The following is a 25,778-nucleotide window of genomic DNA, read 5'->3' on the forward strand; positions in this document are numbered from 1 at the left end:
GTCATTTTAAAAAGCTATATTGAAATATTACACTGTTACCGTTGTCAGTTTGGACATATATTAATATCGAATGCTGCTGATAGGAGACACAAAAGTGTCTTGCCTTGCAGTAAGACCACTTTGCCTTGCAATTACCTGTTGGTAAAATGTGTGCTGTCAGAAAAAAAGAAGTGTTTATTCTGTTTATGTTCAGCTTCTTTTTAGGAGAGTTGGAGAAGTGCCTTGAAGATCCAGAAAAGCTGGGATCCCTGTTTGTTAAACATGTAAGTGCAAATGTCTTTGTTGGCAAACTGTTTCTGCTGCTGACCAGCATGTTTGACTGTTAAGTACACCACAATTGAGAAAGTGCTGTACAATACTCTTCACCTGTAAGAGGTAGAGAGATAGCTTTTAAGAGCTTATAAATAGAAGAGGTAAATGTTCTAGTCTTTGTTCCCAATACCTTCCTGTGGAGAGGGAGCATGAATGTGGGCCCCATTTCTTTACTCAGTTACATTTCAGTGCAAGGGAATCATCATTTCATGTGACATCTGCCTTCTAATCCCAAGTATCCATGCAATAGCATGGAATATAAGAAATAAAAATAGGAAAGAGGCTCATTCTTCTTCCAGTTTGAGAGTGTTCTAGTTCTGTATCCTTTCCCCTTCTGAGAATTTGTCACTGGCAAGGTGGGAAACCTGTAGGAAGTATCTCTCCCTGTTTCTGATTGCTGTTTTACTTTCTTCTGGTATTATTTGTAATTGAGTTGTCTTTGAAAGGCACCTTTACCACTCCAGATGGAAAGGCAAGCTGTGATGCTATTACAGCATCCTCTAGCAAAACCCTATCAGCTAGAACACAGTGATTCAGTTCCTGTTGTTAATCCGTGTCCTATGTCCTTTCCAATCTCCATCTTATTTTTTCATTTCTTTCTTACCATTTATCTTCACTGGTCAGTACTCTGTAAGTCTCTGGGAAGCAAAGCCTCTAGCAGGAAACAAATCCTAGCAAAGTGGTAGGAAAGATTTTGGAGTAGGTATGTCTGTACTTCTCTAACTATCAATGTCAGTAATCAAGAATAAATCCTAAAGGCAGAAGTTATATCCTCGCTCCTTTTCTGTTGCTTTGGTGTTGAAAGCACATGCACAAGATAAAGAATCAGAGTTAAAAAATGCCAGAGCCTTCATTTCCAGGTTTCATCACCTACATCCCCACCCAAACTCCAGTAGGACAGCCAATCCTAAATAAAAGATGTGGAAGTTTTCTCCTAACTGTTCTGTACATGTAAACTGGAGGAGGTAATTATTCTAATAGATTTCAATAATAATCAGTTCATTAAAATAGAATAAAAAAATACTATATTTCAAAGGCTCCATTACGGAATCACAGAATGGTTAAGGTTGGAAGGGATCACTGTGGGGTCATCTTGTCGAACCTTCCATGGCTTCTTGGTAAAAGAAAAATATAACCATTTTCATGCTTAACTTTATTGTGGGACCTGCTGAGCTATCATCTCTGAACACCTGTCGTTCAGGAGGATTTATAGCTGTGGGAATTTTTTTCACCTGTGTTGCCTTTCTAAAATCATAATGATGTTCCCAAATAAATGTGTTTTCAGATCTGTAATTTCTGCATTTGTAACTGCTTCTTTTCCTTAAAGGGGTCTTTTTAGAGTCATACATTGGAACTGCTGTACTTCTTAAAATAATACTTCATTTCATTCTGGCATGTGTTTTTCTTGATAATGATGTATCATTCTGTATCGTTGTTCCTCTAGGAGAGAAGGTTGCACATGTACATAGTTTACTGCCAAAACAAACCAAAGTCTGAGCACATTGTCTCAGAATACATTGATACGTTTTTTGAGGTAAGTTCATGAGAGAGGATATGTGAGGTGAAGGATTATCAAATCTGGTGATCAAACCAGAAAAAAAAATGCAGCAAATATTGTTGTTAATGTTTTAAATTACAATTTCCTGCCATTTCTGTTCTGATTTCTCAAATATGATACAGGCTCCTAGAGATGAAAACTAAAGGTTAGGTATAAGATATTAATTAATCAGTAGAGTCTTATCCTTAGTAGCCTTAACCCAGGCAGTTACCAGTGCGTTTTATATAGAATGGTAATTCTGGATAAGCAGAAATCACTGTTGAAAATAGGCTGTACACAACCTGTGATTGAAAAATTACATTTCACTCTGAAGCCTTGTCATGAAAGAAATGAAAGATGCTTGGAGAAGGGAATACCTTGGAAACAAGGGTGATAAGGGGAAGGACTCCAGCTTTTGCTAACTAAAGATTACATTCTTTTCTGAATTTTGCCAATTTTTGATGTGATTATAATTAATACTGATATATCCTTGTTTTTTTTTTTTTTGTTTATTTATTTATTTATCTCCATATACTGATATGTATGCTGTGTTTCTAACTCAACATAACAAAGGTCTTTCTAACTGAACAAAAAAAAATGTTTGTTTTACAACTCTCAGGATCTAAAGCAACGCCTGGGCCACAGACTTCAGCTCACGGACTTGCTAATAAAACCTGTGCAGAGAATTATGAAATACCAGCTCTTACTAAAGGTAAAATGATGTTGAGATGAATGAGTTGTGTTAATGGATATGTTATAGATGTGTTAACAGATAGGTTTTCTTTTTTAATTAATGTTGATGTATTTCCACCCCTTTCCCTAACAGAACCCAGATTTGTAAGCAATGCCTTATGATTATTTTCTGAACACATTCAGATAGTTATAAAATTGCAGTAGATGTCTTGGGCATTTTTTTTTTCTTTAAATAGTTAAAGGCCACATGTTTTGACCATTGGAAATGTTTAAAATTTGTACCAGTGTCAGAGGAATGGGAGAAGGAACTCACAACTGTTATTAGATGTTAACATGGTACAAGTTTTTGTGACTCATCACAGTTTCTCCAGCTACACCTGCAATCATTTTAATATCACATAAATGTTTACTAAAGAGCAACCCTGTGTAGCACAGAGGTCATTGCCTTAGCATACGTTTTTGTATGAGCTAAATCCAAATGGTTTCCTTCTGCAGTCTGTCATATTCTGACAAAGGATATCAAATACACATTTTCTAAGATTTCTTGTTGATGATTAACGAGAAAAGAAATATTAGTTGATTTTTTTTTCTTTTTCAGGACTTCCTCAAGTATTCTAAAAAAGCTAATCTTGACACAACAGAACTAGAGGTACTTGAGACATTTTCTCTTAGTAATATGTTTTAATTCTGAACTTATCTTGTTTTGGCAGAGTCACTTTCCTTTTCTGATCTTCCTGAGAAAGTGATTATAAATGTTTACGTCTTGCATGTCTGTTCTAAAGCAACCATATCAAATGAAACAAAATTTTATGCTGCTAACTCATTTGGAAAATAAAGCTTTGACTTTTTATTTGTCTTGAACAGAAAGCTGTAGAGGTCATGTGTATAGTACCAAAACGGTGTAATGACATGATGAATGTTGGCCGCCTGCAAGGATTTGATGTAAGTTGGCTGGAGTTTTGCTTAGAGATTTTGTCAGATCCTCTAGAAATTAACCATTAATATTGTGAGAAATGTGTTCAGTGCTTCCTCACTATCTGGTTAGCTGGTGCAAAAAGCACTAAATGAAAAATCAAGTCTTAGCCCTGCCAAGGACTTTTCCCTTGGAAATATTACCTGCTGTGTCTGACACACTAGGTAAGCCCTTCTGCAAAATCACAAAAGGGCCAGTCCTACTACAGTTCCCTTGTTGGCTAAAGGCTTGCAAAATAGTGAAATAATCAGTTACCAGCAGGTGAGCAGACCTGACTACAGTAGTGTAGACAAAGGAGGAGTCACTAAGGTCAATCATGTACTTGAGGCAACTGTAGCCCTCCTTGTTTTGCTAAGTCTAGAAGAGATGGAAATCAGCTACTGAAGCAGGATGCATCAGCCAGGCCACACACAGTCCCATGTTCTACTTGCAAAGCTCTTTATATTCTGTCGTGCAGGCATGAACTTGAATTCTGCCCCTACTCAGCAGATTCTGCTACTCTATTTTACTCACCCTGGAAGAATATATGAGTAACTGTTGGAGTTATTCAGAACAGAGAAATGAAAGTCTTAGTGTTCCAAGCCTCAAAGTGCAGAATGAATTGAAAAGGGTGGAGTGGATTTTCGGGTTTGGTCTGGTTTCTTGTTTTTGTTTTGATGTTTGGTTTTGGGGTTTTTTTGAGAAAGAACACAAGAATATCTTGTGTGTAGGAGGAGAAATGAATATATAATTGCCAATGGCAGTTGGAAAGTGGGAAATACACAAAGCTATTTGTCATGAACATGTGCTCAAAAAGGTTGATTGGGAAAAGAGAGAAAAAACTTCACTAAATGTGTTTTTTCTTGCCTCTGTGTTTAGGGTAAAATTGTAGCCCAGGGTAAGCTCCTGCTCCAGGACACGTTCTTGGTTACAGACCAGGATGCGGGACTTCTGCCACGCTGCAAGGAGAGACGGGTCTTCCTGTTTGAGCAGATTGTCATTTTCAGTGAGCTGCTAGATAAAAAGAAAGGTTTCTCCATGCCTGGATTCTTGTTTAAAAACAGTATCAAGGTAACTGTTGTGTGTGAGTCTTTTGTGTCTCCTGCACAAACTCTGCTAAGGTAACAGTTTCTCATTCTGTGGGCAGTCGCTAGTGACATCTAGATGTGCCGTCATAGAGCACAATGAGGTGTCAGTCATTTAATGAAATTACTTCCTACCAAATTTGTTCTCACTCTGATGTTAAGTGGAGATCTCTGGATCCCAGTACTCTGATGCATGAAGCGTATCAAAGCAGGTGTTCTGGCACAAAGTGCTGGACAAGTATTCACAAAGTTTAGTTTTCAGCTCTGTGCTGTATGTACACCATAGTGCAAAGTCATTGCAAGTAGAGATAATAACTCCTTTTGTATCCTATCTGATACCCAAATACGTAGATAACATTTGTAAGTAGTGTGACCTTCTTAGATATGTTGACTCTTCCTCAAACAAGAAAAACATTTCAAGCTTTTCCTGAAAAAACCTGATAATATTAGGGCTCAGCAGCCCTCATGAAGTGTTTTGAGTGGACCCTGCTTCCCCTAATTCACCTTGGTGCTCTGCCTGCCAGCTGAACCTGCTGTTTATAGCTCTGGCTGAACAGCCATGTCCAAGGCATTGCTGCATCTGCAGCTGAAGCCTTTGGGGGGGCCAGTGGTAGAGAGAGCTCCATCGCAGGCTCAGAATTTTAACTAATCTGAAAGGAGAGTGAGGGATGGAGAACACTGGGCCATGCTGACCTGCAGGCGATTGTTCAGGCACAGTGTGTCAGTAAGCTGTACGCTAATTCTTAGTTTACTGGAGTTAAGTAACTTCATTTCATGGTATTATTTTACTAAAGGAACGAGTGGTTATCATTTGAAGATCTGACTCTGAACTCCTAAGAAGGAGATTTTAAAGGTATGCTTCCCATAAAATAGGGGCCTTTTTTTTTTTGTATGAAGGTGAGTTGCCTTTCCCTGGAGGAAAATGTGGACAGCGATCCATGTAAATTTGCACTAACATCAAGAACGGGCGATGTCACGGAGACCTTTATTTTGCATTCTGCCAGTCCTGGAGTCCGCCAGTTATGGATCCATGAAATTAACCAAATTTTGGAAAACCAGCGCAACTTTTTAAATGGTAAATTATTTTCTTTTGCTGAAAGTTCATAATTGGATGACTTTTCTCTCATCTCTTTTTTCTTGGCTTTGAAATGTTTTGCAAGTTGCCTTTTTCCTGAGCTAATACAGAACAGTTGGGGGATATGTGCCGCATTTCTGCTTCAGAACAGATGCTTGCATTTATTATAAGAGTGGTAGTCTGAATTTACGTGGTGTTCTCTTGGTGAAATTTTCCAAATGTTTTGTAGGAGTGAATCAAGATCGGTGCCATCCGTTGAGAGCTTGTGTACCCCTTTTAAGCAACTGCAAGCCTTTAAAGGCTAAACCCAAATGGAAGTTTAAGCGTCTATTCAGAATATGTTTTGCTTCTATTCTTTTGGTGGCCATTGTTGTCGCATCTTACTGTAGCAACAACATTCAGATTCTGCAGGAGAAAAGTAGAAGGTGATGATGTCTGCTGTGACACCAGAAGGTTCTTGCTCTATTTTTATATCTACTGGGTATTGTCCCAACCTAGTTTTTTTTTTTAAACAGTTGCAATGAGTAGCAACAAGCAGAGCATGTGGAGTCACACCTGGTTTTTTCCCAGCTTGGCTGCTGACTGGCAGTGTGATCCTAGAGGAAAGCATTTCTTTATAGTTTCAGATTTTTAATCTTTAATATAGGTAGATACAGCAGGCCATGAAGGTTAGATACAGAAAAGTGACTTGAAGTCTGTGGCATCTTTCCACTGCTAAGGAAATTTATTTGAACAGCACTCCCCTTTTTGCCAATAGATATGTCTGTTTTAAACTGTTCCTGTTCCCTTTCCTGCCCCCTTCCCCCTGACCGCCTCCCCCTCACCCCCGCTGCAGCCTTGACGTCCCCGATCGAGTACCAGAGGAACCACAGCGGTGGTGGAGGCGGCGGCGGGAGCAGCAGCGCTAACAGCAGCGGCCCCAGCAGCTGTACTGGCATCCCCAGCTCCAGCCGTAGCCGGCCATCTCGGATCCCCCAGCCTGTCAGACACCATTCCCCAGTCCTGGTCTCCTCTGCAGCCTCGGCCCAAGCAGAGGCAGACAAGATGTCAGGTATGTCCATTCACAATCACTCCCTACCACACTACAGCACCTCCTTAGAAACTGGCCTGAGCCAGCCAGACAGGCACCCTCCCAGTGCAGAGCCGGATGGTCCTCAGAGGGAAGCTGAACACATTCCCAAGATGAAACTTACCGAAAGTCCCAGGAAGACAGCAGGAAACATTTATGGCTCAGCTGATGGAGCCCAGAAAGACTCACGTGGAATCTCAGAGGACAGTCGAACAAGAAACAGCATAGGATCACTGACGCTTGGGAAGCCAAGGCCAGGAGCCATCTCTCCAATGAACTCTCCTCTGTCCACGACTTTCCCTTCTCCTTTTGGCAAGGAAACTTTTCCACCCAGCAGCCCCCTGCAGAAGGGCTCCTTTTGGAGCTCCATCCCAGCATCCCCTGCCAGCCGCCCTGGCTCCTTCACTTTCCCTGGGGACAATGACTCCCTCCAGCGGCAGGTCCACCGCCACTCTTCACACAGCAAGGACACAGACCGCATGAGCACATGCTCCTCGACCAGCGAGCAGTCAGTTCACTCCACCCAGAGTAATGGGGTAAGAGCGGAGCACCTCTGTCCTGCCAGCTCTTCTAAAACCTTCCATGCTCCCTTTCTGTGCGTTGCCATCATTCTCCGTACTAACTTCTGGCTCTCCGGGGCTGTACTGCTCTGAAATAATCAACTGTTCCGGTATCTTCTGCGCATTAAAAAACCAACAGTGTCTACCTGTGTGTGTGTATACATGCCAGCATGGCTATGTATACAGACACAAAAGCAACTGCTAACATTAGCGCCGATTTCTGCCTCTGCTGAAAGCATAGATCATTAGGCTGATACCTACTAACTTCCTGTCCTTGCCTTTTTCGTCTCTAATTTGAAGGCACATAATTAACATGCTGAAGCCAGAGCACCTTGGGGTATGCATCGAGCCAGCACTTAAATCTGACTTCAGGATTTTGGCAAATTGCCTTGGGGCTTTTTTCCCTTTCACGCACAAATTGGCCACCGTTGTCCTGTTGAGTTTTAACTTCGTGGAGACATCTACTTTCCCTGGGCTGCTTGATTTTTTTTTCTTAATTTATTTTTCCCCCTCTCCTTTAGCCTTAGTTGTTGTACATCAGTCTCTTTTTAAATCCTGTGTTTGATCAAGGAAGCTTTCTGAAATCCACTCAAAATAGGCCAACAAAACCTAGCGACAATAATCCTACTTCTACTACAACCAAAACAATTATCTGCTCCACTTGTCTTTTCTCCTTTGTAAGAAGAACTGGTTTCGTGTTTCTGGAGATTCAGCCTCTTAGTGTGCACTTGGTGTGTTTTGTGCAGAAATCTGGGCTATCAACCGAATCTACATTATCTCTAATAATGTCCATCAGGAAAGCAACAGCAATCACGGGGGCATGTGCAAATATAAAGCAAAACTGTTGAGGCATTTGCCATGGATGTGGTGGGCAGGTTATGGTGCCTTTCTTTTTAAACTCACGTTTGATTTTTCTCTCACTAAGCATTGTGTTCATGAATGTTTGTTTTTCCACTCTCCCACAAAAGGTATGAAATACCAGTTTTGCGAATCACCTAACTTGCTGAACCTTTTTTAAATGCATGCATTTCTTTATAGAACTGTTTAACACACAAAGCTTTCTAGACTTCTTAGTTCTTACACTTACTTTTATAATAGCTTCAGAAGAAAAGAAATTATGCTTTGCATGTTTTGTATTTTTATACTGATCTTCCTTCAGCTTTTTATTTGGTTTAGCTCTGTCTTGTGTTTATCTTCAGTCTAGCAAAATGTGATGTGATGTAATGTAATGCAAAATCTGGGGTAATTTGAGTATTTTGCATTTACTGTATAGTATGCGAATCAAGATGGTGGTACTTGCATAATACTAACTCAGGTTGTTGCATTAAAAAAAAGAGAAAGGGAAAGACGGGATGGCACTGAGTTTTCAAAACATTTGGATTTTGATACTATCTCCACAAAGACACCATTGCTTGTTTTTATCTCAGTGTAAAATGTAATGTTGGGATGCATGCCTTCTGCTTCACAGCTATATGTTCACAGCTATATAACTCTTTTATTTGTTAATTGAGATTGGCTCCAAGTCCTCATTTCTAGACCAAGCGGCAGGATTTCACACCACATTGAACAAGTTGGAGAAAATGGGTTGTGAAGGTTTATTTTAATTTAACCATTTGTGTATGTACATTCACATGCACATATGGCTGTGGTCAGTTACTTAAGGAAAAATTGTGTCTAAGAAGAAAAAGAAGTAAGTTTTGCTAGTTGAGGAATATGGGAGGAATTTTTTATATTTTGTTTGTAGATCCTCCTCTAATCCCATAGTTGAGGTCAGTGATGACCAGAAGTACTTTCAGCAAGAAAACATCACTGTGCAAGAATAATCACTTCCTTGGAAGGCAAAAGGAAAGGCTATCTTTCCGTGGTGAGAATGAATTCTGGTGTAAACACATTCTCAAGAACATTTGTCACTTAGTAGTTACCAGACAATTGTTTATTTAACAGATTTAACTGTCCCTGTTGAACCTAAGAAATATTCAGAGTTTATTGTGATCCTTCAAGACTTAAATGTCAGAAAGAAATGTTATGTTATAGAAAGGTCAGTCTTGCAGTTACACGAATTCTGCTGCATGCTAAGAAACAGTATGTTCAGGAATAGTGTGTGGGGCAAGGTTTGAGGCTTAGGTTGATATTGCAACTTCCTTTCATCTTCCCTTATAAGTCTTAAAAGGAGGAGTCAACAAAAGCTGCTTTTTCTGAATATAGTTGTTTTTCATCTAAGTAAAAGAATGTAGCAAGTTGTCATCCTAATTTAAATAATGACAAAATTAGACTTAATTTCTTTGGTTCAGGTGTTCCCAGTTTGCCTGAATCATAAAACGGACATACTAATACAAAAGGCCACGCAGGTCATCCTCTAAACTAGAAGAAATGAGTTCTCCCACTGGAAATACAGCATCTGAAATTAATTTAAATATCCTTTAGTAGAGTTACAATCCACATTGAGATCTTTCTTACTGAGGTAGCATATGCTTCCACATTCTAATATGGCAAAAAGAAGATTTGAGTCACTCAGTTGAATATAACAGTCGAGCTAGAATAAAATGTACGGAGTCACTGGCACTCCAAGTATCAGGGTGTTAAACATGCTATGAATTAGTAATCTGAGACTGTTCCATTCGAAATGTCTTGGTTTCTCAGCCAGAGTCCTCAGGGAAGCACAGGCACAGAGAGATGGAGTGACTTGTCTAAGGCCTTTAGCAGATTGCAGGAGAACGAAGTGTTCAGGGCTCCCAGTGCACCATGCAGTCAAACTGACCCCCGCTGCATCTCCTCAATATTTGAGAAATATTTGACAGTTTTGAGAAAAGAAAAAAAAAAAAGAAAGAAAGAAAGAAAAAAAAAAAAAGCTATTTTTTGGCATCCAAAAACATCCACAATCTTGTGTGCCAAGCTTTCCATTGGCTGCTAGCACACAAGTGGTACTAATGTGGTTCTACTCTATAAGCAGTAGGAGTACCCAGGATATGGGTACTCATTTCCTTCTTCAGCTCAGCTTCTTCTGAGCCATAGTGAGCCCTCGCTGGCACTGAGTGACCTGAAACAGTTTGAAGTAAGAACAGAGTCAAAAGACAGGCACACACACCCCCTTCATGCCACATCATCCACAGGCCATTCACCTTGGCTTTAACTTGTTTCAAGAAAGAAAGAATTACTGAGGGAGTAGGTTGTGTAATCTGATAATAGTTTTCACACTTCCATTTATTAATCCTCATATACGGAGTAGATGCAAATGGACAACATAAGTCTTAAAAAATAATAATCTCCAGTAGGAGAAGGCTTTTTGTTCTGAATGTAATATGAGTTTGAATATACACCTTCTCAGCCATAATTAGCTTTCCACGAATGCTTGCTGGGGAAATGAACAAAATCATGAATGGTAGTTGAGAGTGTATGAAAAACAGGTAACAGCACTCAACTATCTTAGTCACTAATCAATTAGAAGGAATTCTTACAGTTTAGTGAGTCTATTTTGAACGTCAAATTAATAATTTCTTATTTCAGTAATTTACTTCATCCTCTGCATTTAAAGGAATAAACCTGATCATACAGATGCAGCCAGAGATAAGTCTTGGATTTTGAGAGATGCTGTCAAAACCCTGTTTTGTTCTTTTGTAGCTTGTCATGTTTTGTGTGCAGAAGGCCAGTGTCTGAGATCTGACAAATAGTGCTAGGAAGGACTACATGTATTTTTCATTGTTGGAGTTTCCAGTGATTATGAGCTAGTGACTATGATTTTGAAACTGAACTCACAAGACTGTGAAAAACTGTCTTACATGCTTGTACTGTAGTTTTGATGCTTGATGAATATGCAAGGTTCAGTGTCTGAGCTTGAAAGGAAGACTAGTTGAGATTTATGAATAGTTAACTCCTAGGTAAAGGAAATGATACTGAGTAACTGTATTGGGAGTAAATTTGTGCAGCAGCAGTGCATGAAGATGTTCAAGTATCAGACTAATGCACAAGATAAACAGACACAGGCAGCTTTAAAAGAGAAAACATTGCTCTTTTTTTTTACTACAGTTTAAATCAACTGGATTAGGTAGGTAATGTGGCAGGCCAAGAACAGCCTGTCTTCTTCATGAGTTTTAAACTTGACTCTCTTTTTTTCCCCCCAATCTCTCTGCCTCTGATTGACACGTACAGAGTGAAAGTAGCAGCAGTAGCAATATCTCCACCATGCTGGTGACACACGATTACACGGCAGTGAAGGAGGATGAGATAAATGTCTACCAAGGAGAGGTCGTGCAGATTCTAGCCAGCAACCAACAGAACATGTTTTTGGTGTTCAGAGCCGCCACCGATCAGTGCCCCGCAGCCGAGGGCTGGATTCCCGGCTATGTCCTGGGGCATACCAGTGCAATCATCATTGACAACCCTGATGGAACCATCAAGTGAGTGCCTGGCTGTGTGTAGAAGGGGAGGAAGGAAGAAAACTTCCGGTTTAGAGAAGGCTTTGAACCTTTAAGACCAAAAGTTGATGTGATCATGGGGAAATAAATGAACAACAAGCAGAATAAGTACTGGAGAGGTCCCTTAGCAAACGTCAAAATACAAGCTAGTAAGAAAGATTCCAGAAGCACATACTCTTCATTAAAAAGTTGCAATAGCCTAATCTTCTGGGAATAGAATGCCTTATCTAAGGGCAGAAATAATTTGTTTTAACTGGTTTATTTAATAGAATGAGTTACCAGTCTAGACACCTTTGTCTAGGAAAACAGGGAATGTTTGTTCAAATAAAACAAGATTTCAGAGTTCCTAGATATCTACTTTAAGCCACAAACCTACTGAACATGACTGTATGCTAGGAACAACTCTCTCATATCTGCAATGGAAGAAATTGTATCAAAGTTGAGTGTTTGAATTTTGTGTAAAGCTTTTGTATGGCTGCATTTGGTATGAGTTTCACACTGGTTGTTGCTCAATTTGATTGACAATTTGCATTTTCATATAGGAAGTTTACCATTTGAGCAATGATTTCAAGGAATACTGAACTTTAGACCTACATTACTAGCTTGTTCACAGTTCTAGCCAAGGGTGGCATACCTTAGTGAATATTTAATATATTTCATTTTACTGTACTGTAATACCTAGAAATAACATTTTGACATACTTTTCCAATGCCACATCAAAGTAGATAGTATGGGACATAGCAGGGAGTTGAAAAGAATTGATCAGAGTTTCATATTCTGTGTTCAGGAAGTCAACGTCTTGGCACACAGCACTCCGATTAAGGAAGAAATCTGAGAAAAAAGATAAAGACGGCAAAAGGGAAGGCAAGCTAGAAAATGGTTATCGCAAATCCCGAGAAGGACTTGCCAACAAGGTTTCTGTAAAAGTAAGTGTCCAAAGAAAAGCAGTTTCCAAAAGAAGTTGGGTTGGGATTTCTTTAGAAGTAGCTTTTGTCAGAACTTCACAGGAGGGAATCAAAGGCTGCGGTGACGTTATTGGGCAGTTTTTGCCAGATCTGAAAACAGGAGGTTATAACCTTCGAACCTGAAAGCATCATACAAAACAAAAAGATACTGCTAAAAGAATAGTGTTGCAGAAACTGTGGTATTCAGATGTTTCTTGGGTTTTTTGGGTACAGCTAACTTTGATCCACCTCTGTGCTCAGTTTTCTACCATTCTTTAAGTTATTATAAGATTATCAGGACATTAATTCTTTAATTTCTCCTTTCCAGCTTCTCAACCCAAATTACATTTATGATGGTAAGTTGCTTTAATTTTTAAAAGTTTCAGTCAATAAATTTGATTAAGACATTATTTGCTTGATATGAATTATGTCAGGAACTGAGTGATTTCTACAAAAATATATATAGGCTCTTTTTAGATAAGGTAGAATGAAATACATTGTATTTCTTTTTCAAGGTGCAAGAAACACTTTTTTGTTCACAAGGACCATATGATGTGTTCTATATGGAAGTGAGGCCTTGCTGAATTTGCAAAGTAACAAGGCCAGGAGTTGGAGCTGCTTTATTTTCAATCTTGCACCCTAGGGAACATTCAGAACCTCTCCAGTGCTGAGCCAGATCAGGAGAAAGATATTGGCCCATTGGGGTCAGAGTCAAACTGGGGTTTTGACTTAATAGACAGAAACAGACTTTCTGAGTTTCACCTGTGGAAAAGAGAAAGCACTTCGGTGCTTCTGTGGATGAAATGTTTTGTGTTCTCTTTTGCAAACTTGTCTGGATATAAAGATAGCCTAGCTGAGCATATCCTTAATACTTTTCAGTGTAGACTTTTCTTACTTACCATAAACTGGGTGTTTGGTTCACCATGGTAGGCTTCAGGATTATCTATGGTACAGCAATAGTGTTGTGTCCAAGTTCATGTAAAGAAAAATTCACTAGCTCTGTAGACGCCCAGCAAGGGGCCTAACCATGGATGTGTTCCAAGGGCAAGTGATATATACACCTTAGGAATCTAAAGTACTACTTCATCTAATAGAAAACACTGCAAGGAATAGAAATTAAATGTATTTGCTTCAGTTCACCTAATGCCATTAATTCTTTTTCCAGTTCCCCCAGAGTTTATAATTCCATTGGGTGAGGTAACATGTGAGACAGGAGAGACCATCGTGCTTAGGTGTAAAGTCTGTGGTCGCCCCAAGGCTTCAGTTACTTGGAAAGGTCCTGATCATAATACACTGAGCAATGACGGTCATCACAGCATTTCGTACAGGTAATTTGTGTCATCTTCTACAGGAACTGCTGAAACTGGTACATTTTTAATTTGCACCCCTGGGGCAGGACAGTGTTTGGCTTTGAGGCATGAGGATAGGGTTGCTCTCAGACAGAAATATGTCACCAGTGAGATTTTCCAGAAATGTTGTGTAAATTCTGTGTACGGCTAGGGCAATAAAATGTTGTAATCATTTGATTTCTAAAAACAAAATAAAATTAATCTACTCTTTCTGATTAGCTATTGCAGAAGCCATTGTGGTTCTGTCACACTGACCTGGTCCTTGAAAGAGACCAGTGTGTTGTGACATGCCAGTACTGTGACAGATCCTGCCAGTCCCTTATTTCCATTAGTAGCTTTCAGATCACACTACAGTGTTTTGCAAAGAGGCCTCTGCTTCCCACTGATGTGACAACATCACTCTTCATTGTTGAAGTGTGGATATTAATACTTTTGTCTGGTTTTAGCTTTGCTATGATAAAACATAACAGAATAACTCGTAACTCAAACATGAGGAGAAATTTTTCAGGAGAAATCGTTATTTTGGAATGGGAAGCTGAAGGTTAAAAAATACTTTTTTTTTTCTGAAAAAGCATCTTTTGTATACAGAAAATGTAGTTTAATGAGTGACTTCAGTGTGAAGAAATTATACTCTTAGTTCAGAATAAATTCAGAATAAAGGGCTCTTTTGTGAAAACTTGATGGCATGTTACATTGTTTTTACTTCCTGCTGCTCCCACTTTTTCTTTTCATTGGGTTTTTTGTTTGTTTTTAATGGGAAGACAAAGGCAGTGTGGCAACTACTGCATCCAGGGCTGTTGTGAGATATGTAGAGTTAAATTTGCTAGGTTTAATTCACTCTTACTCATTACAGAATTATATCCAGTAAATCATGTTGGCTGTGGCTGACAGATTTTTAGAAATAATCCTGAAATGTTCTTAGAGCTGTGGAAGGGTGTGATCTTCCTATGTTCCTAATATTTACCTTCTTTTTTCCGCTTGAAATTGTGTGGTGAAGACCATTGCAAATCTGTTTTGGGTCAGTCAGTAAAATGACTTGTAGCAGCTGAGATGAATCCAAAGAAAAGCAATAAGTATGATTGAAGATCTTGAAAATATGTATTATTGTGAAAAAACAACACAATGTTAGGATTGGTTTGAGTCTAGAGGTAAAAAGTGTAGGAAGGTCTTGCCAAGTATTCACATTAGTAAGAGACTTTCAGATTAAATATTCTGTTGTTCATGTCCATGGCAGATAGTCAAAAGAGTACTAGAAGTTTATTGCACAGAGGAAATTTTAAGCAGACATTTTAAAGACAAACCATCAAACAGAAAGGGTGGTTGAACAGTGAGAAAGATTAAGGAAGAGCCTTCAGAGTCTTTCTGCTCTGGTATTACCTAGCTTAATGCTGTCGCTGCCCTGGAGCAGAGAGTAAACGTAAGTCTTTCCTAGTTTCCTTCCATCCTCATTCTCCCAGATTCTGAGGTCTCCAGAGTTATGGTGAAGTGTGCCTTTTGTGTTGAAGGGCAAGCCCTCTCTTACAAGGGGTGAATGCTCTGAAAGCACAAATGATTGATCAGGTGACACTTCCCAGGAGTCACGGATGGAAACAAACCTTTCAGAAAGAACAAGGAATGGATATTTGTCTCAATATGCCTTCTGAAAACTTGAAGTAGGTAAAGGAAGCAGGAAGAAACAGGGGAAGCATTTGATTTTTCCAACAGTATAGCCTGAGACATGGTGAGACAGTGTGTCAGTCAGGATGTTTTTCTGGTAATCTGTAGGACTTCCCAAGATACTGGATGAACACAAAGTGCTCAGGTTTTGGTGTGCGCTTCTGATACAGCAGGGCAGGGTTAGTAATGTTTGTCCAGAGAGAGATAAGGACTGGAGAATGAGAATCATAAACAATATCAACCTTACTTTGTCTGATTTTCCTAGCTTAAGGTCTGTGAAATTACTGTAAAGTTAACAGCTGCCATTGTGTTTCGCAGTGACCTGGGAGAGGCGTCGCTGAAAATCGTCGGCGTCACTGCAGAAGACGATGGTATCTACACGTGCATAGCTGCAAACGACATGGGTTCGGTTTCATCCTCCGCCAGTCTACGAGTTTTAGGTAGCCCTCTCTCTGCCTTCTCCTAAAGTCTGCTTAGTGCCTGGTACCCATACAACAGTAAAAAGAAAAGCTGAGCTCCTGGGCACGCCTTTGTTAAAGGAGTATTGATAATGAGCCTTTTTACCTGCAATATATTGCCCAGTACTAGTTCAAACACACTGATAAAATCATATTTTATCATCAGCCTTCTTAGTTTAGTCTCAATTAATGTTACTATGCTAACATAATTTCTAAAGTGTACAGATAAGAACAGAGTAGCATTACTTTGTAATTTATTCTTCTCCTTTGCTTGAATTGTAAAGCCACAATGTTTAGGAGAATGTACAACTAGTTCTTGTCTTTGCATCATTGATCTACAGTAAAACTATTTCAGTACCTGAAGCAAGGCAATCTGAATGTTTGTGAGGAATGAAAAGGAAACGTGCAAAGATGAGAAAAGGCCTGTGTTCTGGGGGCAGACAGCAAAGGGAAAAAAGATTTTTACTTGATGTTTGTGATGACATAGTGATAAGTTTCAGCGTGTGTTTGCACATTCACTTATCCTTCTCCTAAGTTTTCATAATCCTCCATTTTTAGAAATAGGGAAAGTATACACAGCAGGATCACAGATTTTCTTACAAGGCCATTCATAACAATTGATGCCATCTGGGTCCTTTAGTCTATTGTGAGGCCCATATATTTTTTCATTGGTGAGAATTAATTCATAGCTTTTAGCACAATGGCTCTGTCTCAAATTAACTCACATAAAAGCCCCAAGACATGAAGTGTCTCAGGTGATATGGGGACTTCTACAGTTGTCCCAAACCTCTTCAAAATATAATCTTTCTTCCCTTTTTTTCAAAGAGCTTTGCTGTTTTCCTGGAATTTTAAACCAGACTGTGAAAGATAGTCCCTTCCAAATCTCATCTGAAATTTTTGGGTGTTTATATTCAGTGGTGCCACTTTGAGCCCCTCCTATTGGTAGCCACAGTAAGTGCCTTACTGCCAACACATTGAGGTGTTGGTTATTTCAGGCACTTCCTGCTCACTGACCCAAGACAGACAGTAGCTAAGCCCTTGGATGAGTGTGTTGCAATATATAAAAGAGGCTGAAAGGGAAAATTTGGTATTTATCCTAGTTTTTCCTGAAGAATTAAGAGTTGCTTTCTAAGGTAGCTGCTGCACTGCCTGGCCAATTTTTTCCAGTGGCAGGTGTATTATGGATTATGAGATATAATGTAAGATGTCTTTTCTTTTTACTGTTTCACTCAGCTTGCTAAGATTACTTATTCCTGTACAGACAGTTCCCACTGTAACCTGAATTGTTTCCACTATAGAATTTGCTCTACTGCTTTGGCTGGGCAGCCTTGGTGTATGATCCAGTTCATCCTGCTGCCATCCTGTGTGTTGTACAGGGATTAATAAAATTGAGTGATTCCCCTCATAGCCTAGGAATCTGAATATATTAAATCTTGGACATATTTTCCTTCTCTTTTTTGTTTTTTAGGTCCTGGAAGTGATGGGATCATGGTAATCTGGAAAGACAACTTTGATTCCCACTATAGTGAAGTGGCTGAGCTTGGCAGGTGCGTTCTGTATGCTGATCTCCAAAGCTGTCTGTGTCAAAATACTGACTTCTCTTTCAAAAATTAAATTCTTCTTGAGAAATACTTAATGTATGAGCCTAAAAGGCCAGAATTTTGTTGGATTAAACAGAAGTGAGGAAGCAAAAATTTTACCAGCACTAGATGGCACTGCATAAACAGAATGCAAGTAGGATGAAGTGGTATCATAGATGGAGGTTTTTTTAAGCATGGTTTACAGTGACTGACACTGCTTCTGTAGTGAAGTTCTCCTAAACCTTCTTTTTTAGGGAATGAAAACTACAGACAGAAGAAGTCTGAAAATGGGCAAAATAATGTAGATTATACAGTTGTCCAACTTAATGAGGACCTTTGAAAGCTGGTTGTTACTCTGACAAGTTGTCTGCAAGTGTGATATAACAGATCTCTGTCAAGTTTCTACAGACATGATTTGTAGTAGATGCATGCACTGAAAATTCTCATGCCCAGAACCTTCTCTGTAAGGGAAACTTATTAGAGATCTAAAATTAGATCTCTTGAAGTATATCTTTCAAGTAAAAGTATGTCCTTATTGAATCTCTTGGTTAATTCTTTCCTTTCATTGTTGTATTCCAGGGGCAGATTTTCTGTCGTTAAGAAATGTGACCAGAAGGGAACCAAGCGAGCAGTAGCCACTAAGTTTGTGAATAAGAAGTTGATGAAGCGAGACCAGGTTACCCATGAACTTGGAGTCATGCAGAATCTCCAGCATCCCCAGCTCATTGGCCTTCTCGATACCTTTGAGACCTCCACCAACTACATACTAGTGTTAGAAATGTGTGTGGACTCTAAATTATCAGTAAAATGCTATTTTACAGCTGGCTTTCTGTGTGGGGCATTTATGGTAGTTTATGAATAAGGAGCTTTAAAATTTCATAGCAGTTTGAAAGCACCTGAGTAAAATACTGCAGTTGTCTAATGCTATTACTAAAATGTTGAGTTTAATACTCAGAAGGGAACAAATAGAGATATTAAATTGACATGTGGATGATTATCTTGGTCTGCAGGTTCAACAGTATTTTTCTATCAAATGTCTGCAAAAGTGAATTAGGAATGTTGTGATCTGGTAGCTAGATGTGAAATCTCTTCTTCATACCCCAGTCCTCTGTCTTGTAAGCTCTGTAGGCTACAGTTACTGCTGTAGTCTGTAACCTCTTAGATTTTTGGGGTTTTTTTCAGTTCTGATGCATGGATTAATCCAAAGTACAACCCTTGTAATTCTAACAGGGCTGACCAGGGTCGCCTTCTAGACTACATCGTGCGATGGGGAAACCTCACAGAAGGGAAGATCAGACTCTACCTGGCAGAGATTCTGGAAGCTGTGCAGTATCTTCATAACTGCAGAATAGCACATTTGGACCTAAAGGTGAGGTGCTAATGTGATTATGGGCAGTGTGCATCATTAAATCTCCCTCTTCTAGAAAACTTGCAGCTGGGAACATAGAACAGTGAAATGCTTTGAGAACTTTGAAATGCAAGGATATGGCTTGGGGCTCCATTCCCAAATGCTTTAGATCACTCATAGCCAGAAAAGCAGAAACTTTCAATTCCCTATGCTTTCTCCTTACAGCTCGCTTGCCCTGTGTGGCTCTTTGTGCTAGAAATAATTGCTAGTAGGAAGTTTTGTTTGATCACTTATTTATTTATTTATTTACTTTCTGATAAACTTGCAGCATAAATCGATTTCTTTCTCAAGAAGCATAGAGTTTATTGTGAAAGAGACTGCTTTTCCTCTTTTGCTGCAAAAATGTTTCTCACCTTTGCACTTTGAGGGCTGTGATATCTACATAAATGGTGCCTCTTTGGGCCTTTGTTCTTGCCTTTGCGTGTTACTTGAGCCACAAGGGTTTGATGCAATCTAGTAAAAAAACGATGTAAGAAGGTCTTAATTAAATGTAAATATTAATTAAAGGTCTTAAATGTAAATATTAATTAAAAACTTTATTCTTTACACTTTTTTTTTCATCTGTATATGTATAATAATTTTAGCATTGACAAGTCATCTTTGTAGGCAGGGTCTCTTTAGCCAAATAGAGTCATGGTGAGAAAAAGCAAAAAGCCTGAGTCTTGCCCCTCCATATACTGCTGTTTTCCAAGCAGAACCAGTTTTGGGTCTTCATACCGTTAAATTTTTTCTAGTGTTCTATACAGAGTTCACCAGTATTTTCTCTGGTCTCACATACAGATGAACTAATTAAAAACTAGTTGTAGGTAAGTTGCTCTTACTTTGCAGAGATTACAGCTACAGAAGCAGTAGCTTTAGAAATAAAACTGTAGAAATAATTCCACTTTCAGCTCACCAATAATGGGGCAGTTCTCTTGAAGTCATGTGCATCCAACAGGATCTTCTGCTGCCATAGTCTCCTAACAGGGCTTGTCTTCCATCTGTACAGCTGCATTACATGAAAGAGTTGCCAAATAAAGCTGGATTCTGTTGAAAGCATCATGCTAATATCTGCAAAGTCTTCCAATCTTTAAACGCAAGGGGTTTGTTGTCTCTGTCATAAAACAAATGGAGCAGTTGCTTTATTCACCCTCTATTTGTAATTGTTGTTCCTTAAGCTTAGGTTTTGAAACACAGTTCCTGTGAAGCTTTGCAAAGCTGCTGTCAGCTGAAGTATTAACTGGCAGAACTACATTTCCTGCAAAAAATATAGTGCCAGCAGTTGAAGCACATTCATTGCATGTTGCAAGAGGCAAGAACCCACCTGCTGGTTGGTCTGGGGAAGCCTTGTTAAGACTGCCTCAGAGCTTTGCAGAGCTGGCCTTCTGCAGTGATCCTTACAGAGTGCAACTACTTATGTTCTAGAGCTGACCACACTGGCTGGGAAGCAGTTAAGTTGGAGCATTAAATGTGTGTTAGACTGACTTGAAAAAAGACATTTTAACTTTTCCTTTTTATGTTTTCTAGCCTGAAAATATTTTGGTGGACCAGAGTTCCACTAAGCCAACAATAAAACTGGCTGACTTTGGAGATGCAGTCCAGCTCAACACCACGTATTATATCCACCAGTTACTTGGAAACCCAGAGTTTGCAGCTCCTGAAATTATTCTTGGAAATCCTGTTTCACTCACTTCAGATGTTTGGAGCATTGGAGTGCTCACTTATGTCCTTCTTAGTGGCGTCTCTCCTTTCCTGGATGAAAGTGTAGAGGAAACTTGCCTGAATATTTGCCGCTTAGACTTTAGTTTCCCAGATGACTACTTCAAAGGAGTTAGCCAGAAGGCCAAAGATTTTGTATGCTTCCTACTTCAGGATGACCCAGCTAAGCGTCCCTCGGCTGCACTGGCCCTCCAGGAGCAATGGCTGCAGCTGGGGAACAGCAAAAGCGATGACAGCATTGATATATCCAGACTGACTTCATTCATTGAGCGGCGAAAACACCAGAATGATGTTCGACCCATCCGTAGCATTAAAAACTTCTTACAGAGCAGGCTCTTGCCAAGAGTTTGACCTTGCTTGAAGTTCTCTCTCATTCTCTTTCACCTGCCAATCAATCAGACTGGAGATGGACTCCTCCTGCCAATCAATCAGACTGGAGATAGACTCCTTCTGCCAATCAGCTGTTGACTTGAATTTTGAGGAAAGCAAACCCCAAGCCAACCAGCTGCTAGTGAATGTTCGTGTGCAAATGCATTCCACAGGGACCCGCGCGGGGGACTGGAGATGCAGACTTCACGGGGGTGGAGGACAATAGCACTGTACTCAGCAAAAAGCAGTCACAAGCGATACAGCAACAGTATTTTATTCAGGTTTCTGCAAAAAAAAAAAAATAGTTTTTTTAATAAACGAGTTGAATTTTGCAAGTGAACTTAGCTACCGTTTTCAAGATTTATTCAAGGAAGAAATGCCTATGTTTAAAGCACTGGTGTTAAACAAAAATCAGATCATGCCTGGAGAAGACTCACCAAAATGGCTGCCCATTGGTACAGCCTCCATTTATAACATCTGGTTTTCACTTGGTCCTAGAGCTTTCCAGTTGCCTCGCCTGTATGTATCTCACGTAGCAGTGCACTGAGATCAGACTCTGCTTTTAAGTGCATCCAACCTCAAAAGATTTTGCATACAAATAGAATGAATTGTTTTGCTCTGATAAAATGTAGGCCTTACTTGTATATAGACTGTTACCTGCCTTCGGTCTGTAATTTTTTCCCCCCCTCCTCTTATCCTTTTTCCCCCCCTCCTTCCTAAATGGTGGTATACCACTGTGCGGGTCTTCAGTTTGGGTCAGTAGTCACTGTCCCCCTAGAAAAGAACTTTGGGTTGGTGCCCAGCTTGCTGACCCAATTATCAAGCAGTATACAGCAGGATGAAATACTGTAAATGCACTCATTTGGGATTTTGTTTTCTTTCATATCATGTGCAATGTTGTGGCTTTAACATTTTATGCAACTATTTATGAGGACCTCTGTTGTAACTGTAATAAATATATAGAAAAAGCACATACTTAGTACGGTGAGCTTTATGGTTTTGTTTGTGTGATTGAGGGTTCTGGGTGGGCATGGGCGGGTGTGTTGTACCACACTGTCATTATTAGTTTAAGATGAGGGTTAGCATAGAATTTAGTCAAGACTAGTCAGTTTTAAGGATTGTTAAAAAAAAAAATTGAAGAGAGAGAGATTCCTATCCCAAATGTCAAGCTGGTTAAGAAGTAGAGTGACACTTTTTAAAATTTAATACTATATTTAAAATGCCAAAGTCTGACTTTCCCCAAATCAGTCTCAACACTTAACTACTTTTTAGAATTTTCAAATCTGTTTTTTTACTTCTTTCTGTGAAATGAACGAATTAATCTTGTGGTCTCTGGTGAAGAATACATTTGGAAAGTAGCAGTCAGATGAGGAGAATTGGACATGTAATGTAATTGTCTTAGTAACTGTTTTTAAGGTTGAAGTAATATTAGTGTGAGATATTTAAAAAGACAGAGATGGTTTTCTGTGCATCACTGAGTTCATGTGGGTGTGTTGCCATCTATGTTTGCGTGAAATGCCATGTTTAAGGAAACCAAGCTGACATCCCACAAAATTTAGATATATGGGTGTTAAGCCATAACCTAGCTTGGGTTAGTTTTGAGCTTTGTGGCTTCCACTGTATCCTATTTATTCTTTTTTTTTTTCTTTTTTTTTTTCTTTTTTTTTTGTTTTGTTTTGTTTTGGGGGTTTTTTTTGTAAAGTTGTACAGAAACTTTTTAAAAGAAAACAACTGACTTCAAAACTGGATATGTATTCATATCAACCTCATATCATTATGTTTGTGTATTATTTTCCTTTATTGTTTTAGTTAAATTTTTTGCTTTATTTTGCATGTATATTTCTTTGTACAGTGATGTTACATGTTTACACAGTATGACATGATGTAAATATTTTATTTTGCCATCAGTTATTTTGAAAAAAATTAAACATATTTGACATAATTGTCTGATCTCTTGCTTTAAGGAGTTTGACAGTTTAGGTTTGGCTATATTTTAATTTGGCTCTGTTTTTTAAAAAAAACTATGTTACTTTATTGCCATAAAATTCATTTTAAATTGCAATGATGTATCTTTCCTTCATGCCTTACAAAATAATATTTGCCTTTGCTCTAAGTGTTGAGTGCTTTGTAGTGTCATGAATGCTTTTATATAAAACATGTGTAATTCTCTAACTGTGGAAATGTATTATGGTCTTTATTAGCTACTAAATTTTGACCAGTAGAGTTTTCTACCAGATGTTCCCAGTTAAAGACCAAAGGATCATATTTCAGTTTAGTATTAAGCTGAGGAACAGATTTCCCACAACTTTTAAGCATTCCAGATTCATTATGAAGAAAAGTTACTTTCAAGCATAAAGATTTGGGATTTGCAACTAAACTCATAAAGCAGAAAAGTTTCACATTATGTATATTTATCTTCTCCCCTTTTCTGCAATCAGTAACCATTTACAATTCAAAATTAAGTGAAAGGTCAGGGAACAATACAGAGTGTTTATGTTTGTTGCTGCATTGTATACAGGATTGTTATTTTTTTTCCTGCTCATTTCCACTATTCCCTGTCAGGTGATAAAATGGTCCCTTAATTGCTTACTGCAAGAGACACCTGAGAAAGACATTTTAGATATAAAAAGACCGAGGATATTCAGGAAGGACCTGTTCACATGGATGAGCCACTGAAAGTTTTTTCCACAACAAGGAAGTAGATGGCCACATGCTTTGTTGAATGGTTCTTGCCTGCAGATGTACTAAGTTAGGGCTAAGTTGCCAAGTGCTTTACAGACAAATAATGTACCTGTAGGTGTTTCAAGTAGCAGAGATGGATTCTTTGGCTCACATGTAAACAGGAGTGTTCTCTTTCTGGTCCTCTCCATGAGCCCCTTACTTGGGACAACCAACATATTTCAGCAGAGTGGAGTTTTGCACAAAAACAGCAGTTTGGTGCAAGAGCTTCCAGCTGCACAAAGCTTGAATCATGATCTTGAGCTTCAGATCTTCTACTTGTAAACCTATCAAAATGCTTTGAAGAGATAATATAAGGTCCTTTTGTTTTGCCAGATGGCGTAGTTGAGGCTGCACATGCCGGTTGGACTCAGTTGAGTGCAGTTGTTGACTATCCTGCACACCACAAAGCAGCACTGCAGGCTGATAGAGAGTGGAGACCAAAAACATGGGTCAGAGCAGTTGGTGTGAGGCCCTGATGTGGGAATATTGTAGAGCATAGGGAATAGCCAATTTCACAGCTGAAAGGGGGGGAAATAGCCAGGGATATTCAAGAGAAGACTCTTACGTGTTTCTTTTTGATAACACACCCCAATCACTTCTTACTGATGGTTTAGGAAGAGAGAAGGTTGCCAGACTTTAAAGTCAGTGCACGAGGTAGTACTTTTAAAGTTGAGTTTGGGAGCCCCATTCTTCATTGCATGTGTAATGAACACTGGTTAACTTGAAGGCCATTGTGCAACTGCTGAGCATAAAACCTGACTAGATAACGTTTCCATGATCAGGGAAGCAACCTACATTGTCTTCCTAACGGGCAGAGGCCCAACACATACCTGCCTCTGCTCCTGTTGACTGTAAGTCATTCTCAGATGGGACAATTAATGTGTTGATGAATAGAAGAAAAAAGAATTGACTTTTTCTTAGTCCAAATCCAAAAGTATGGTCAGGCCAGGGCACAACAGAGATCCTCCAGAATGACACACTTTATATACCTTTTCCATGTACAAATAGACTCAGTGTGGAGGTGTTACTAATGTCTCTCTTATAGGCATTCAGGTGCATGTGGAGGTAGGTAGAACCCAGGAAGACCAAGCTTCTGTATTTGTTTTAACAAGCTCCCGGTATAGTGCTTTTGTCAGAACCACTGCTTTATCCCTCAGGTAAACAACTTCTGAATTTCTTTCCTAAAATTAAGTCTTGATGAAGGTTATATTGGAGAGTAACAGACAAGTTTTTCATATGTAGAGCTTCTTTCTGCTTCCAGTATTTTTTGCACATTCATACCACCTCATGCTGTCAGAAACAAAAGGCTCTTTCTGTGTGCATTATAATGCAGGAGCATGGTGATATCTCTGTTCTCTCTCCTTCCTGGCAAGTAGATACCCAACATCCTGCTTCACATGCCTGGTGGTCACCTCAGCATTTCCCAGGTAACTGCACTCAGCGGTCCTCAGTGCCACGCCATAACACTGAGCATCAGCACAGGAATGGCATCTCCCATTTCACTGACCTGCCACAGGGACTAGGAGCCTGAAGTGCAGGAGCAGGAGAATAGACTCAATATGTTGTCCTTAAAACAGGAACACTTCTCATCTGCCCTAAGTCACTGCCCTTAGCCCTATCCAGAAGTCTTTGGGGGAATGGGGCTGGAGGGGCAGTTGGGGATATTGAGTAGAGAGCAGTCTGCTCTCCCCCTAGGTAATGTCAGGAGAGCCAGCACCAGGCCTGCTAATTATAAACTCCCACCAGCCAGTCTGTGCCTTCCAATAAAAGAAGAAGAAGCCATTATCAACCAACCCTTGTATGAGGAGAGCACAAGCTTCCGGTTTTCTTCACTGATTGTAGGTTAAAATGATAAAACAGGCTAGATATACATTTGAGGTTTAATACATAGCTTCTTTGA

General features: G+C 39.4%; 1 protein-coding gene across 2 annotated transcripts in view; it reads left to right on the forward strand.

Moving 5' to 3' along the window:
* Positions 1-23,099, forward strand: part of TRIO (trio Rho guanine nucleotide exchange factor) — a 243,846-nt gene extending 220,747 nt beyond the window's left edge. The window contains exons 41-57 of one of the 2 annotated variants that reach the window (XM_066186236.1): positions 194-263; positions 1,757-1,846; positions 2,469-2,561; positions 3,141-3,191; positions 3,407-3,484; positions 4,374-4,565; positions 5,477-5,654; positions 6,490-7,259; positions 11,430-11,677; positions 12,483-12,621; positions 12,968-12,995; positions 13,805-13,967; positions 15,963-16,084; positions 17,571-17,649; positions 18,262-18,462; positions 18,913-19,051; positions 20,597-23,099. In XM_066186236.1, the coding sequence (XP_066042333.1) occupies positions 194-263; positions 1,757-1,846; positions 2,469-2,561; positions 3,141-3,191; positions 3,407-3,484; positions 4,374-4,565; positions 5,477-5,654; positions 6,490-7,259; positions 11,430-11,677; positions 12,483-12,621; positions 12,968-12,995; positions 13,805-13,967; positions 15,963-16,084; positions 17,571-17,649; positions 18,262-18,462; positions 18,913-19,051; positions 20,597-21,139 (3,184 nt within the window). In that variant the 3' untranslated portion in view covers positions 21,140-23,099. Of the gene's footprint in view, positions 1-193; positions 264-1,756; positions 1,847-2,468; positions 2,562-3,140; positions 3,192-3,406; positions 3,485-4,373; positions 4,566-5,476; positions 5,655-6,489; positions 7,260-11,429; positions 11,678-12,482; positions 12,622-12,967; positions 12,996-13,804; positions 13,968-15,962; positions 16,085-17,570; positions 17,650-18,261; positions 18,463-18,912; positions 19,052-20,596 lie in introns of those variants that run through there. The other variant, XM_066186245.1, reaches the window with a different exon arrangement.
* Positions 23,100-25,778: the final 2,679 nt, after the last annotated feature.

Source organism: Chamaea fasciata, unplaced genomic scaffold (assembly GCF_029207755.1).
Source record: "Chamaea fasciata isolate MVZ Bird 193981 ecotype frontalis unplaced genomic scaffold, bChaFas1.0.hap1 SCAF_1, whole genome shotgun sequence".
Taxonomy (NCBI): Eukaryota; Metazoa; Chordata; class Aves; order Passeriformes; family Sylviidae; genus Chamaea; species Chamaea fasciata.